This window comes from Plasmodium vinckei, assembly GCF_900681995.1.
Source record: "Plasmodium vinckei vinckei genome assembly, chromosome: PVVCY_08".
NCBI lineage: Eukaryota > Apicomplexa > Aconoidasida > Haemosporida > Plasmodiidae > Plasmodium > Plasmodium vinckei.
In genome coordinates, this window is record NC_051300.1 from 675417 (window position 1) to 692621 (window position 17205).

Genomic DNA, 17205 nt, shown 5'->3' on the forward strand with positions numbered 1-17205 from the left:
AAAAAAAGTATAACATAATAAGAAGCAAAATACACACGCATGAATTTAAAGAAGCAAACAACTGGGAATTTATAAACAAGTGTAAATATTATTTCGAATTTTTTTTACAAAATTAAGAAGATGAAAATTATAAATGAAGAGTATTGGGTCCCAGGAAAGGGAAGAGAACTAGCGATAAAATATGAGCCAGTAATTTTAGGGATATCTTTTTTATATATTCCATTAATATTTATATTTCAAAAAATAATGAAAAATAAAAAAGAAATTGAAGCAAAATATATAAAAATTTTGTGGAATATAAGCTTATCGTTTTTGTCATTTCTAGGAGCTTTATTTATTATATTATATGATAAAAATGTTTTAAAATATTTAATTTTAGAAGAAAAAGAATATAGTGCTATAACAAGAGCAGTTATATGTATATTTACATTAACAAAAGTAGTAGAATATGGTGATACATTATTTTTAATATTAAAAAAAAAGAAATTAACATTTTTACATAGTTATCACCATTTAAGTGTTGTAATATATTGTTTATACTCTCAAAAAGAATTAGTATCACATGCACATTATTTTGTATTTTTAAATTTAATAGTACATAGTATTATGTATTGTTATTTTGGTTGTATATATATTATACCTAAAATAGTATATAGGTTCCGTAAACTTATAACATGTTTACAAATATTTCAAATGTTTATAGGAATATTTATTTCCTATTATGCTATCCAAAATGTAGACAACCATGTTTATGTAAATAATGCGATTGCAAGTTTTACTTTATATTTAACATATGCATTTTTATTTTTAAATTTTTATTTTAATAATTATTATAGAAATATAAAGGGAGATGTTGCTACGTACATGATAAGTATGCATGTACTAGGATTTATAGGATTTATAATGGTGTGTAAAAGTAAAGACATTTTTAAATTATTTATTGAAGTATTAGTAGGATGTATATTTACATTATCTTTATTAAAATTTTCATTTTATTTTAATGAAAAATATTATCATTCCTTTAAAAACAAAATACCAGAAACAAATTTTAATGAACAAATCCAAATGTTCAAAAAATATAAAAATATTTATTATTCCAATATGGCTTTATTAAAAAAAATTATTATTAATATGATAAAAACATTTTTATTATGTTTTAATGGATTTGCAACATATGCACATGATAATATTTTTATTTTTGTAAATTTCTATTCGAAAAAAATTAAAGAAATTCAAAATGAAGGGAACATCATAGAAAAACAAGAAGCAGAAAATTGTCACACTTCTAAGACAGAAAATTGTCACATTGCTAAGACAGAAAATGATCATATTGCCAAAACAAAAAATAGAAAGCAGACTAATTCTTTTCCAGACAATATACAAAAGTCTAATAAAATTAGTAAAGAGGATATAGAGAGAAAAAATAAAAACTCTTTAAACTTTCAAAGTTGTTTAAACTTTCAAAATTGTTATAACTTAATAAAATATATATATAATACTTCTATCATATCCTATATAATATCAAAGCCACCTATAGAGACCATTTCAAGAAAAGAAAATCACAAGAATGATGAAATATCAGTAGAACACAATATTTATAAAAATTATAACGTGTTTTATATAATTAAAAAGATAATAGAATGTTATTTATTATATCTTATTTGTTTAATTATGCCAATATATTATGGACTTAAAGTTTATAACGATGCGGTATTAGGCTTATGTGTTCATGGGGCATTTCGATGGGTTATTGAAATATACTTTACTAAAATATTTAAAAAATCAGAAAAAAGAAAGTATTACTAAATTATATAACAAAACTACACACACATTATTATATTTATGGACTAGTTAATTTCATACTCGATTTGCATACTACAACACATTTAATAGTGGGAAAGAAAAATAGTCTCTCCCAATTTTACTCCGTGTTTTGCAAAAACTTGCAACCCCTATTATTTTAAAGCATTACCGCATTTTTTCATATGTCTACATAATTTATTAAACTAATTTTTTAAAAATATATTTTATATTGATCTTGAAAATTTACAAGATCATTTATATGAACTGTTTTAGAAATAAAAAAGTTTTATTTTTTTTACAAAAATGTTTATATTACATATAATAATACAAAAACAATGAAAAAGTGTGGGCGGAAAAAAAGTAAGAAATGGTATTAATGAAATAAATATCAATATATAATTATATTTTTTATGGCATTATATAATTACATTTTTTATGACATTATATAATTATATTTTTTATGGCATTATATATTTTGTAACCTATCCAAAATTCTATTTATAAATTTTAATTTTTTTAAAGCATTTATAACACTGTTAAAATCCTGAAAAAGAACAAAATTGATAAAATATGAAATGGCCAAAAAACATAAAAACAGTATTTCTACTTATGCCATTATAGACAGTTTATATTATTACTTTTTCTTTGAAATGAAGTTTGATTCTTTCCACATGATCTTGATACTTATCTTTATATTCCCTAATATTATATTAAAAATGAAATATTTATAAAAATTAGATATGCATAAATAAATATATTATATATGGAAATAAATATGCCATCCAATTTTTAGGTCTACTACTTTGTCAATTCCACAATGTTTGCATCAGGGTTATTAATTTGCTCGTTAATCTTAAAAAGGGAATGAAAAAAGGAATGAAAAAATATATAAACCCATATTAATATAATTAAAATTGGTACATTTATATATAGTAGCTCATTAAAATGGTTAGCATACCTCAATGATTTCGAATAAAAACTCTTCGTCCTCTAAGTTTTCTTCTTCCTTTATCTAAGAAGGTAGTAACAATGTAATGTATCAAAGATGTGCAAGGATGGTAGTTACACCCATATGCATGCATGTATGTATATATAGAATACCTTGTAATCATATTTCTTGTCCATAATATATATAGCTCGGTCAATGTCATTCAACAGGGTTTTATAAGCATGGTTTATGTAACTTGAGACTTCATTTACTTTTTCCAACTGAAATGATAAATATAAAAAAATTGTTTTATTTATAAATTTTATTTAGTAGTGGCATCAGAAAATTCATACAAATTAAATAAGTAAGCACCACATATTTTGATCACCCTATTTTGATATTATATATAATAAAACATGTTCATAAAATAATAATTTTCTACCTCAGGGTTTTGAGAATTCTGATCAGGGTGGTATATTTTTTGTATGTCATTAAATTTTTTTTTTAAAACATTTTTGTCTATATCGTAGCTAGCTTCTCTAAAAGTAAACCAAAACAATGTATAAATAATGAATGATAAATATGATGTATTATTGTAAATGCATAGTTGTGTTATTGTCCATATTAAAGCTATCTTATTTAGTCATATATTTTTTTTATGCATTTTTATACATGTCAAAAAGCTCAAAAAAGTTAAAAATTTTAAACACTTCTACACTAATCAATGCTTTACAACTCTGAACAAGTGAAAAGAAAAAATAATAATATCCATTTTCGTCTTCTATATTTATAAGGGTATATCAATTTTTTATTTAATTTAAATGAACATGTTGATAAAAAAGGGAACAAACCTGGCAACATAAGGGAACTAAAGTCTCAATATTTATATCACAACTACAGTTGTTACATTTTACTTTTTTAATTTTTGCCCTGTTACTAAAATTTAGCACACCAGATTTATTACTACCTATGAATTGGATTAAATAAAAAATATGCATACATATATATATGAAATAAAAATGTATGCGATTGGGAAATGCATGAAAAATTATAAATAATTAATATATGCCTCATTTTTTTATGACATTTCTTACTTATGAAAACCTTATCAATTATTTTGGAAGACATAGGGGTTAGTTTGGTCGCATTCCCTATTATGTTGTGTTTCCACAATAAAGGAAATGCATATTTAATTCTGTTCATCCCTAATATTGAACTATGGTTTAATTATATACGTTTTAAAATGTATAAATAATTTAACACAAGTAATATATACTTATTCCTCACTAATCATATTCATTGTTTTAATTTTATTTAAAAAAAAATGGAAAAAAAAGTGATTTAAAATATTATGTTAACAGCATGTACTGTTCATATAAAGTTAAAAAAAATTAAAACATAAAAAAATAATTAAAATTTAAATAACATTAAAATGGAAAAAAAATAATACAGTAATATTTTTCACAATTTTATAAACAAATTTTTAAGCTATATATATCCCAATTTTGTTACAAAAAATGGGCAATTACATATGTAGTAAATAGTATGCATTATAGAGACTGTTTACTATACCCTTAGTGTTATTTTACATATATCATATATATATGTACATTTTTTTTTAAATAAACACACATTTACTCTAAAATGAAAAATAAATAAGCATATAAACATATGCATATGTTTGTAGATTTCAACAGGATGAAGCAGTGAATAGGAAATTCGATTATTATTTTTTTAATACTTAAAATTTTGTTAAAAAATTTGATTGGTAATGAAACCGTTGTATGTATTTATAAAAATATTGCTCTAAATTCGATGACTTTCATATTCTTTATATTTTTGTATTTGCATTTTTTTAAAATTCTGGACAAAATTTTTATCCCATTTAGTTTCCTTCATTTTCCAGAAAAGAGGTTTTTTTGATATCATAAGTTCTACAACTGATTTGTCATATTCATCAAGCATTTCTTTTATGAACCAGTCAGGTAAAATTTGTTCAATGTCATAATTTAATTGAAAAATAGCTTCAATAATATGTGGGAAATTTGGAAAATGGTTAGCTGTTAATTTTTTTTCCTGAACACTTTTAAATAAAGTTTTAATAATATCTTTAAAAAATATCCAATCTGCTTTGGGCATAGAAGCTACCATAGTTGTCAAAATAGTTTTTCTTACACTTGGTTGTTCATGACCAATTATTGCACTAATATTTATAACATCTTGCCATATATCCTTTTCTAAAATTGAATATATACCTTTTTGTATAATCATTAAAATTATTAACCAGTCAGAAGGATGTTCTCTAAAATCTAAATTTTGTGCTTTTATATTTTTTTTTTCCATTTGTATAGCATGTTTAATATAACCAAGAAAAGAATAATCTAATAAGGGTTTCATTGATTCAATAAAATCATTTAACCCTTTTTCATCATGTATAGCTTTTTCACAAATAAGATGAATTTTTTTTAAATGTTCTTTTTCTTCATGTTCCATAACTATTTTAATATCATCATATAAACTCATAACAAAACTATTAATAATTTGTAAAATTCTTTTATCTTCTAAATCTTGAGGTGGATTTTCTTCTAATCGTATTTTCATTAAGCATGCATATTCATCACTAAGTAAAACATCTCTATAATTGTTGCAAATAACACTAACCATTTCTTCATCTGCATGTCTTAGTTCATTTATTAATGTATTTAATCGTAATTCATTTTTTTTCCATTTTTCTCTCATTTCTTTTTTCCCTTTATCATCACTATTTATATACATATCATATATTGTTACTTTTGATTTGTCCCCAGAATCAAGTAATTCTTCCTCCAAACAAGTATAAAATTGTTTATTAATATTTTCATCAGTTTTGTTTTCATTTTCTTTTATTTTATCGTCACTATCAATTTCATTTCTTTCCATACTGGGTGTCAAGTCCATATAATTTTCTCGAACCTCTTTTTCTTTATCATTGTTTTCACTACTATTATTTGCAAATGTGGAATCATCAAATGTGTGTACATCTTTTTCTCCATCTACTGGCATATAAGAATTTGAAAATGAATCAATATTTTCATTGTTATACATACTAATTTTATCTGTTAAATTTTCAATCTCAATAAATCTATAATATTTTTCTCGATTTTTTTGCTCATCCGATTTACGACTTCCTTTTTTCCAAATTAATTTTGATTCATCTTCTGTTAAATCAAAAGATGTTTTCATATAATTAATATAATCTTCTAATTTTAATGTTAATTTATTTTCTTGTGATATCTCTAAATTTTTTTTTAATTCTAAAATTGAGTTCCGTCTAAATTCAATTTTTTTTTCTTCAGGCCAATCTTTCATAAATTCAGGTTCTTTTGATTTATCATCACAACTAAGTTTTACTTTTGAATTCAAATTCAATTCTTTTACTATAAGTTCTTCCTCTGGACTATCTTTTCTTATTTCTTTATTGTCTGTGTAATCGTAATTGTCATTTTTTTCTAGCTTGTTCATATTATTATGATCATGGTCATCACATTTTTTGGTTGAACTTTCTTCACCTGTGGATATATGTTTTTTTTCTCCTGTATCTCCTATCACATAGTCATAACTTTTTTGAGGAGAATGTTCATGCATTAATTGATTAATTTTTTTAGAAGTTGGATTTAGATAAAATACACCTTTTATATCATGTTGTAATTTTTTTATAATTTTTTCTTCACAATCTTTAATAAGATGACTTATCATATTTCCAAATTGTCCACTTATACCTGTAGCTATTTTACCCCTATGTATAAATAATTCGGTTCCATTTTTACCTGAACATAATTTTAATACTAAGCTATCTTGAGCTAGCCATTTTATATCATACCCTGAAATTAATATTTCTATGTCATAATCATTAGTATTAACAGTAGTTTTTAATTTCAGTACAGGTATACCAAATTCATTTTGATTGTTGGATTTTTTATTTACCCAATTAATTAAAAAACTATATATATCATCAATTTGTGCCCCTTCAAATTTCTGACTATATAATAATTCATTTGGTTCTGTACTTGTATAATTGTTTGAATCTAAATTATTTTGTTTAGATGATAAGTTGTCATAGGATATGTGTAGTATGTTTTCCTTTTCTACTACTCCTACCCATTCGTTAATACCTTTATATTTTTTTTTTAAAAATATATTTAGTATACTATAATCTTGATATTTCTCTAAAAACCAAGTAGAATAATTTACATCAACACAACCCTTCAGTTTACCTTCTATTAAGCTTTTGGGTTTATCTTTTATTTTTGCATTAATATAATCATCTGTTAATCTATATTGTATATCACTAGAACATACATTTGGAGATAGTCGAATTTTTATTTCAATGTTGTCATCATTTTCTACCCATTCATATGAGCATGTCGTTCCACAACCTCTATATAATTTAAAATCATGTAATTTTTTTTTTCTTTTGTTTTTTATTCCTAAAGGATTATTTATAAAATATTTTGGATAATATCGTTTTTCTACTATATTTCCATCTCTTTGATTAATTGATATTATATTATTTCTTCTAATTCTAATCGTTTTTATATACTTAGTACAAGTTTGTATCACAATTAATATTATTATAGATAGCCATTTTCTCATTTTAATTTTTGTACTTTTAGCTAGCTGGTTTCGTTTTTTTTTTTTTCTTTCCTTTAACTTCTTTTCGTGTGTATGATCTTCATTTATTGAAGTTTATTCATACAGAATGTATATATGCATACATTGTAGTCCTCTCTCTTTGTTCATTATTTACTAAATCATGATTCTCTTCTTCCTATATCATATATGTATATGTTTGATTTATATATTTTTTATTATTATATTTAATTTTAAATAATTTATTTTTCATTTTTTTATTTTTTTTATGGTATCCTTTAAAAGTGTAAGTTTGGCCCGAATAAAAATTCGGTGAATATGATTAGTATATTATATTATTTTTACGCTTAATTTTTTTCCAATGCACAATATTTTATTTCCCGATCATAAATTAAACAAAATGTATGTATGGGAAGGGTAAACATGAGAGTAGCAGAAAAAGGGGCTACAATCGACGATTTTTTATATTTTCCAAAAACATTAAAAATTAAAAAATAATATTTTTTAACTGTCTCATAGGAGTCATTAAAACAACTTTTCCTCCATAACGATCGTTCTTTTGTACATACACAAATTATAAGGGTATAGGAAACAATATTATAATAATATGGTTAGTGTTTCTTCAAATCATATATAGTATATAAAATGTGTATATATTATGAAATATTATATAGTATTACAAATTTTGTGCTTATATACAAATAACTCTCTAAATAGACGTCTATAAAAAGGAATTTCTTCAAGCATATATACATACATACTGGTATTCCTCTTATTTTTTCTCACTATTGTTTTTATTTGTTCTTTGGGAAGTATTCAAATTTGAATTTATATTCATTATTAATGATATACTAAAAATTAAAAATATATAAACCATCAATATGGCTAGCTATTGCATTTTGTATTTGTTTTTTCTTTTAATTTCATTTAATGAGTACTTTTTTAATAAAGGGAAAATAACACACAGCCCTATTAATGTATACTATAAAAATTATTCTGAGCATTTACCAAATGATCAAAGAGATAAACTAATGGATATACTTTTACACAGTCCAGAGAATGACACAAATTTTGATATGTTCAATTCTATCGATGTAAAAAAAATTGAGGAAAATGGAAAGGGACTAGATATGCTATTGAAAAAGCAGGAAGAGCTATCAAATAAAATAAGAAAGGAGTTAAAGGGATATAATAAAAGAAGTAACTTTTTTAATAACAACGGAAAGAAAATGAAAAAAATCAGAAAATAGTATAAATATAATGGTAATACTTATAATATTCCATTTTTTTTGATAGGTGAAAAGATGTCTATAAAATATAACCATGATGCCAAAAAAATAAATTCGGATACAGAGAAAAATATGGAAAAGGAAGAAAATGTATTTGATGTCGATACCAAAATCGATGGTTACTAATTTACAAACACAAATATATTTCATGCTCTATGCTCGTTCATTTATTGATCGGTTTAATATATATATGTATGAATATTTTATAATATCATAATTTTTCACATTTTATATAGTATCACCTAATACACTGAGCGAGCCAATAGTTGTTATTAAAGTACCATGGATAAATCTATATGATCAAATTGAAGTTAGTAAATATTTTGGAATACATTTTATTTATTTTGTCTAAGTTATTTTAAACCATACTATATTTTATTATTTATTTGTTTGTACACATTGTTAATCCGTTTTTATTTTACACACATATATGTATATTTTTTACACGGGCTAATTTCTATAGATGGATCATGAAATAGGAAAATTAATAGATTTAGATAATGAAGAGTTATTCTATTAATACTTGATAAAATTGTTTTGTGTTTCCTTTTTTTGTCTGCCATTTTTTTATTTTAAATAAATAATTAAAAAGAAAAATAATAAGTTTGTGGAATTTGCTCACTAACCTTTTTCATTTGTTCCTGTTTTTGTATTTACCTTGGCTAAGATTTTTAATAAAATAAGAACAATTTTTTCAAAAAATAAAACAAGCATGAAAACTGTAATAATAATCCAACAATTAATATATAAAAATAACTTTCTATTTTTTATGAATATACGAAAAATATAGTTTATTCTTATTTCCCTTTCATTGTGTATAGAATTCTTAATACTTATAATGTTTATTTTTAGGTCATAAAATATTTTTTTTTTATAAAAAATGTTATCAAAATTTTAGCTACATATGAAAAATATATAAATTTTTTTTAAAAAAATTCTGAATGTTCAGAAAAAAACATGTTATATTTCTGTATATGAAATAAAATAAATTAAAATTTTTTTTTTTTGTCATATTATGTATTTTATATAAAAATTAAAATTAATAAGATTTAGTAATGAGAAAATTTTGTGTGTGCTTATTTCTACACTCTCGAACAAACTAAAGAACATTGTATAGAAAAAGCATTTTATGCATGTTTATTATTTTGTATTTTGATTACTTTTCATTTTAATTTTAATTTTTATTATGATTTTGGAATATTTTTCACTACCAGCATGTAGCTAGCGAAATATCCTTACATTAAAAAAATATCATATATATTTATAGCCATGTTGTGTGTTATTAATTTTGAAAACGTTTAAGTGAAAGTATTAAAACCGGAATGCTAACTGGTTTATCAATTTTTTAATTGAAATTATAAAAACAATGTACGATATATAGAATAACAATGCTTGGAGATAGGGATGATATTAATGAAGGCCTTTCGAGCAAGGGTTTTGAATCTTCTAATGATAAAAATAAAATTTGTGTTTTATATAAAAGAGAAAATGAAGATAATAAAATATTGATTGATAACATATATGATTTATTTGGAAAAATATATAAAGATAAAGCAGCATTTACAGAAATAATTAAAAATGTAAGTTTGTATTTAAATAATTTAAAAAGGGAAAACCAATATTATAACTTCCTTTTTTCAAATAATAATTTATATCCAAAATATGATACAACAAATGAGTATGCCAATGTAATAGATAAAATAAATTCGATAGACATAATCCATATATTATTGTCTTTCCCTTCAGACCACACCTATTTATACAATACATTATTATTAGTTTATGATGAGCTTAATTTAATTGAAATAAAAAATATATACAATGTGCTATTTGAATTAGCAAACTTTTTAATAGATAGATATGATATATATAAAGATAATTTAAACAATCCTGAGTTATTTGATAAATTAATTTTAAATTATGAATTAAAATATATTTCTAATGTACAAATACATGATATATATGAGTTTTTTAAAAAAAATAATGAAAATTATATAATAATTTTACTTTCTTTACTTAATTATTGTCTAAATTTAATAGATGAGATTAATAATTTCTTTTGTAATGAGAGGGTTAAATGTAGTAATCTTATCGAGCAACTTGTCGTTGTAAAAAAGGAAACATACAACAATACGTGCAAAATAAAATATGGGTATAACAATATTACACAAGACAATAACAGCAACATATACTGTCACACGAAAGAAAATGAATTTGTAGAAAGGAATGGCGTACTTATAAATAATATTTATTACACTGAAAATGAGAAGAGCAAAGTATACAATGAATTTTTTGAGAACTGTTTTAGTGTAGAAAAAGAAACTTATAGTAAGGGGAAAGTTGATATGACAAAAGTTGAAGAAGACAAAATAAATAATTGTTTTTTTATTTGCGAATATGATGATTATATTTTGTTAATGAGAAATTGTGATGACGATAATGTAGAGGGAAACAGTCTCGATATAAAGCATAAATTTTGTCATGAAATAAAATTAGAATATATAAATTTAGGAATGCTAAATAAAATAATGTGCATATTATTGAAAGGGTTAAAAATATCTCAATATTTAAATGAAGAAATATGTAAAAAAATACTATACATTTTTAGTAGTGTAATAACAGATATAATAGCAAATTTTTATAAAAAAAATGAAAAAATATTATTTTTAGATAGTTTTTTTACAAATATATTAAAAACAAATGGTGAATTAGTTCAATATTATAATGAACAGATTGAGCACTCTCCTAAACAAACTATGTTATTTTATAAATGTTTTAATAAAATAATAGATCAAGTATCCATATTTTTACACAATAAAATATGCTTTAAAAAAATATATTATGGTGATCGCGATTTAAATGTAAACTATAAAAATGTTGAAAAATATTTATACCATTTTGATGAGACATACTATATGTTATTTTATTTATTTTATATTATTATAGAATTAGCAAATGAAATAAATAATAATATATTTTTATTTTTTATTTGTCTAATTAATTATAAATGTGAAAAAGAAGAGAATAGACATGATATAAATAATTTGAAAAAAAAAGAGGATATACCATTTTTTGATTTAAAACAAATATATTTAAACACAGATTTTGTAAATAGTTGTAAAGAAAAAGTAAAAGAAAAAAATATAAATCGAATGATAACTATTTTTTTATTTTTAGAAAAAAAAATTATTAATTTTCTTTCCTATTTTAAATTCATATTTTGTTATGTATGGGAAAAATATTCTACAACGGAATTCGAGAAAATTGAAGGAGACCAATCAAAAGACGACGAAAAAAAACAATTTAAAATTAGAACAAATTTCCAAATGATTTTAAAAAAAATAAAATATATTATATTAGATATATTTGTAAAATACACAAAATTATTAATAATATATAAGCATTATTTTATTCCTTATATTAATAATACAAATGGTGAAGTAGCTATTTTTTTCGATGAGTTTATGCTATATATAAAATCTGTAGAGAAATTAATATTTTTTATTTTTCCAAATTGCCCTAATAAAATTATAAATAAATTAGAAAAGTATACTAAACATACACATAAAATATGTCAAAAAAAAATGCTAGGGAAAATACACAACTTTATCAAGTTTAATGAGAAGCTATACAACCTTAATCAGACAAAAAATGACAACATTTTACATAGACAAGAAAAAGATTTCAATAGTTATAAAAAGAATGATAACTACAAACATGAGATTGATGCAGATAGTAATAGTCAAGGAAATGATTCACAAAACTTTGGATTATCAGACCATAAAACTTCAATGTGGTGTACAAAAAATGGCATAAAAAAATATGAACAAATAAATAATAATGTTTTATATGAAATTATTCTTTTAAATATTTTTGGAATAATTTACGCAAATATATTAGAAGAAATATATGAAAATAAATATAAATATATTTATTTTAAAAATAGTGTAATACATATTGAATTTTTAAAAAAATTAAAAATGGCTATGATAGAAGGGTTTGGTAAGGATATGAATGGGGGTAGCGAAATTGAAAATAAAAATGAAATAGAAGAAAAAAAAGATTGTAATTATTATTTTTGTTTTCCATATGAATTATTAGCACTATTAATAAATTTTCAATTAAAATTTTTTATGAACAATATATTAAATAATTATAAAATATGTACTATTGTTGTTGAATTTATTTTTTATATTAGTTCTACACCAAACTCTTATTTTTTTAGCATATCAAAATGTGTATGGAAAATATTAGGAAGTTATATAAATTTAAATATAGATCAAATATCTTTACTATCCCTATCAAATATTTTTTTTCATTTAATTTTAGACAAAAATTTAGACAAAAATTTAGACAAAAAAAATATGGATATAAATAGTGTGGACACATTTGAAAATGTACCTAAGCCTAGTAGTAAACAATATTTTTTATATTTATTTTTAAAAAATCAAATTGTTTTAAATGAAAATGGAAAAAATTATTTATTTTTTTTACAATGTGTATTGAGAAATATCAATTCAGAGGAACTTGTAGAAATTGTTATGAAAATTTTTTATAGTAAACTTCACATTAATTTACAATATACCTTGAATATATTACTAAAGTATTTAAATTCATATAGTAGAACTGTTACTAAAATGGAAAATGAAATGAAGATCAAAGATGACGACAACTTATGTAATAATAAAACAAATGATATTGAACATGATGAAAACAAAATAATTTCTATTTTTATATACCTTGATATAATTAATATTTTTCCTGAAGAATTTCTTGACATTTTAAATGATTTACAATTAAAGAAAGACATTTTAAATATGTTTAATTTTTTTATTTATTTAAATAACGAGTTTTCATTGCTTGCAAAAAGGTATGAAATATATAAATATGAAAAAATTTTTAAAAAAATAATAAAAATACGGGAATCTCACAATTCAGACTATGGAAATAGTAACGAAGCAGGTGATACAAATTTATACTATAATAATAAGCCCAAAATATATTTCCCAATATTAATTTCTTCTTTGATATCTTATTCATTATTTTATATTTTAAAAAATCACATATTCTCTATACAAAAAAGAGTTATCATTGATTTTTATGAACAATTTTTTAGTGATAAATATTTATATACATTATGTAATAATTATATTTATGTAAAAATATTAAACGAATCATTTATAATTTTAATGTATTTAAAAAAAATACTTAAAGAAACAGATATAGATAATCAAGGTAATGATATACCAATACAGTCTAATGAATTGAATTGTCTTTCACAAAATAATGACATAAATAATAATTTAAAAATATTATCAAGCCTTTATAAAGTGTATATTATTTTTTTTAAACAATATCCTCATATTTTTATTTTCTCTATTATATTTTTAATTAAAAATAATGTTATTACTTTAACAGATGAACCAGAATTTTCTGATTTTTATAATCAAATATATAATGATTTGAAGAAAGATGACAACCATTCAAGTTTTTTTAAAAATTTAATTTTTTCAATATTTAATTCATTTTTTTTTGAGAATAAAAAAATAAATGATCTAACTATTGTTAAAGAGAATTATTTTAATGAAAATATAAATTTAGTGAATATGGAACGACAACAATTTTTAAATTCTTTTTTTCAGTCTAAGTTATTTTTGGATATATCAAAAGACCATTTGAAAAATACAATTTCAAAATTTTTTCAAACAAATTTCAAAAAATATAATTTTTGTGAAAGCGATCTTTCTAATTTAGTTAACTTTCTTTTGCCAAACATGAAACTTTAAGAAAATTATTTGGAGATACACACAGGTGTGTAATATGTTTCAGGTTGATTTATTTTTCTACAACCCACGAAAATTTTGAATATAATATTCTTTGCCAGTATATTGCTATGGTACAACCAAACGAAGGATCAAAATCGAGCAAAATAAAAATTAGAGACAACCCAAACATGTACAAAGCCTATATATATTAATACAATCCTGCATTCACTAAACATATGGTATATGTGCTTTTTTTATTATCATCTTATTTTTCACCTAGGTTTAATAATTAATACCCACATAGATATGTAATATTCACTAATATATTTCATAAAAAAATATGTACATATTAGCTAAATCTACAAAAAAAATATGAACATGTCAGCTAAATCTATAAAAAAATATGAACATGTCAGCTAAGTCTATAAAAAAATATGAACATGTTAGCTAATCTATAAAAAAAAATGTATGTTACTTTTAAATAACCAAGCTATGTAATTATTTCTATTCATTTATTACAATTTGTTTTTTTATTTTTAAAAATGTACCATTTGAATAGCTTTCAACTTTTACAATTGTTATATACCACTGAAAATGAACATTTGCGTGCATGCATGTTTATAATGTATATGTGTGTAATATTAATATTTTTTCCTTATAACATATAAGTTTTTTTTGTATTCTTATTCTTTCTTTTTTATTACTGTAAAAGCTTTGAAAAATACAAACTTTTTTTTTATTTAAATTACCTATTTTTCCTCGAAATAATCGAACAAATTTCCAAGTAAACAGATAAACAAACAAATATCTGTGCACCTTTGTATATTATGCACACGTGGATTTAAGTCTATACATATTTATACTATATAGAACGTATTATTTAATATTTACAATGTGATATTTATACCCTTATAAACATTTTTGTCTTAAAAAAAAAAGTATATTTCATTGGCTTATTTTAGGCACACCTTTATGAATTAAAAATATATAAAAATAAAAAATAAAACTATGATTTTATTCATTGTATATAGCACATAAAATATATAAAATTATTTTATAGACAGTTTAAAGGCCAAACATAATAATATGTAAGGTTATAGCTTCTTAAATTAAGACAATTTTATTCGCATAATAACATGTGTATTTATTTTTTTGTATAGCATAAATTTGTCATATTAATTGACTAAACTTGTGAAAAATCTAGGTTTTCCAATTGCTATTGTTATTAGTATTGCATGCTTATAATGCAACAATTTTAGTCTATATATACAACAACTTAGTGCATACTCTATATGTATATAATAAATAGATATAATTTAAAAAAATAAATTGTAAAAGAAAAATATAAACAAAGAGAGCAAAAAATAAGCAATTTTGCCACCTATATATATTCGCACACAAATGTGTCACATGGGGAATATAATAGTGGACTTTGCTCGAGATTGCTGTAATAAATATTTTAAAAAAAAAATTATTTTTCAAATAAGAGTATGTGGGCCAGCACAAAGCGGAAAAACAACATTTGTAAAACATTTATTACACAATAAATTTTTGAAAGTAAAACCAACAGAAGGTTCGTTTATTTTATCTTAAGCATACTTATATTTTTTAATATCTGCCCTATTCTAAATAAGTAAAATGTATAAATAAATACACTATATTTTTCATTTTTATTTTAATAGGCCTATCTGTTGAAAAAATAGACTTTGAAGAATTTACAGTTATTATATGGGACTCGAGGCATGCAATAGAAGATAATGTAAATTTTTAAAAAAAGAATAACAATTTTATATGTTCTCCATTCGTTTGCACACACAACTATGATTTATTTTTTATAATTTTTATCATATTATCATTTTATTATGCATTTTACAGGAATCCATTAATAGGCTAGATATAGACGCTTTGATTTATTTTGTCGATTTGTCAGATCATGGAAGATTAAAGATTGGTGAAGAAAAAATAAAAATAATACACACCCAACTAAATAAAATTGTAAATTAAATTTGTCTCATATGAAATAATCTTTTGGTATTATTTGTTACAGCAAAGAAAAAATTTTTTAAAGCACTACAAGACTATAACAATGTAGAGCATTTCTTAATCGTTGCCAGTAAGCAAGACAAAAAACAATGTATGTTGCTTGAACATGTCAGGGATGAATTAAAATTAGATCATATTGTCGATAGGAATTGGTATTATTTAACTAAAAATAATGACATATATAATGATGATATATAGAATAAATGCTGTGTATATTTTTTGTGTTGCAAATATTGCGTAATACACAATTTATGTAATATATATATACACATTTATTTAAATATATATACAATTTTTTTCGTTAGTCATTTAGTTGCTTGCTCATCAAAAACAGGATATGAAATTGAGTCCAGTATGAATTGGCTTTTTAACCAACTTATGATTAAAAGGAAAAGAAATACATGTTTTGTAAAATAATGAAGATATTTTTTTTTATTTATTTGGTTTATTAATACTTTTTATAATGGAACAATCCCATTATATAATACTTTCATTTTAAAAAAATATTTCACTTGGCAAAGTTGTTATATAATTAATGCTACTATTTGTTTTACCTTTTTAATATTAAACATTGTGTTAAAAAAAAATTAACTAATGATAATAATATATGAAGGCGCTTATGAACTCAACAAATATGTGTGCTACACTTTTAATGAAATTTAGTAAAACACATGAATAATAATTTTGTAGGAATAGAAATAATAATAGACTTCTTATCGTGATAAATATCAAATTGTGGAATATTACT

The 17205-nt window shown here is 22.0% G+C and overlaps 6 protein-coding genes across 6 annotated transcripts; 4 read left to right on the forward strand and 2 right to left on the reverse strand.

Annotated features, from left to right (window-relative positions):
* Positions 1-120: 120 nt before the first annotated feature.
* PVVCY_0801830 (long chain fatty acid elongation enzyme, putative) lies at positions 121-1806 on the forward strand (the record flags this gene model as incomplete). Its single annotated transcript, XM_008626984.2, has 1 exon — positions 121-1806. The coding sequence occupies one exon, from the start codon at positions 121-123 to the stop codon at positions 1804-1806; it is 1686 nt and encodes a 561-aa protein (XP_008625206.2).
* A 463-nt stretch (positions 1807-2269) lies between these two features.
* On the reverse strand, positions 2270-3934 carry PVVCY_0801840 (chaperone protein, putative; the record flags this gene model as incomplete). The annotated part of the gene is made up of 9 exons (XM_008626985.2): positions 2270-2347; positions 2442-2502; positions 2606-2655; positions 2762-2815; positions 2905-3012; positions 3174-3270; positions 3404-3468; positions 3583-3698; positions 3826-3934. 9 exons carry the CDS (start codon positions 3932-3934, stop codon positions 2270-2272), a joined length of 738 nt encoding a protein of 245 aa, XP_008625207.2.
* Positions 3935-4537: 603 nt separating this feature from the next.
* PVVCY_0801850 (CS domain protein, putative) lies at positions 4538-7363 on the reverse strand (the record flags this gene model as incomplete). Its single annotated transcript, XM_008626986.1, has 1 exon — positions 4538-7363. The coding sequence occupies one exon, from the start codon at positions 7361-7363 to the stop codon at positions 4538-4540; it is 2826 nt and encodes a 941-aa protein (XP_008625208.1).
* Positions 7364-8241: 878 nt separating this feature from the next.
* PVVCY_0801860 (conserved Plasmodium protein, unknown function) lies at positions 8242-9169 on the forward strand (the record flags this gene model as incomplete). Its single annotated transcript, XM_008626987.2, has 4 exons — positions 8242-8560; positions 8657-8767; positions 8886-8959; positions 9113-9169. 4 exons carry the CDS (start codon positions 8242-8244, stop codon positions 9167-9169), a joined length of 561 nt encoding a protein of 186 aa, XP_008625209.2.
* Positions 9170-10037: 868 nt separating this feature from the next.
* On the forward strand, positions 10038-14435 carry PVVCY_0801870 (conserved Plasmodium protein, unknown function; the record flags this gene model as incomplete). Its single annotated transcript, XM_008626988.1, has 1 exon — positions 10038-14435. One exon carries the CDS (start codon positions 10038-10040, stop codon positions 14433-14435), a length of 4398 nt encoding a protein of 1465 aa, XP_008625210.1.
* A 1380-nt stretch (positions 14436-15815) lies between these two features.
* PVVCY_0801880 (ADP-ribosylation factor, putative) lies at positions 15816-16874 on the forward strand (the record flags this gene model as incomplete). Its single annotated transcript, XM_008626989.2, has 5 exons — positions 15816-15987; positions 16097-16173; positions 16290-16365; positions 16462-16609; positions 16763-16874. 5 exons carry the CDS (start codon positions 15816-15818, stop codon positions 16872-16874), a joined length of 585 nt encoding a protein of 194 aa, XP_008625211.2.
* Positions 16875-17205: the final 331 nt, after the last annotated feature.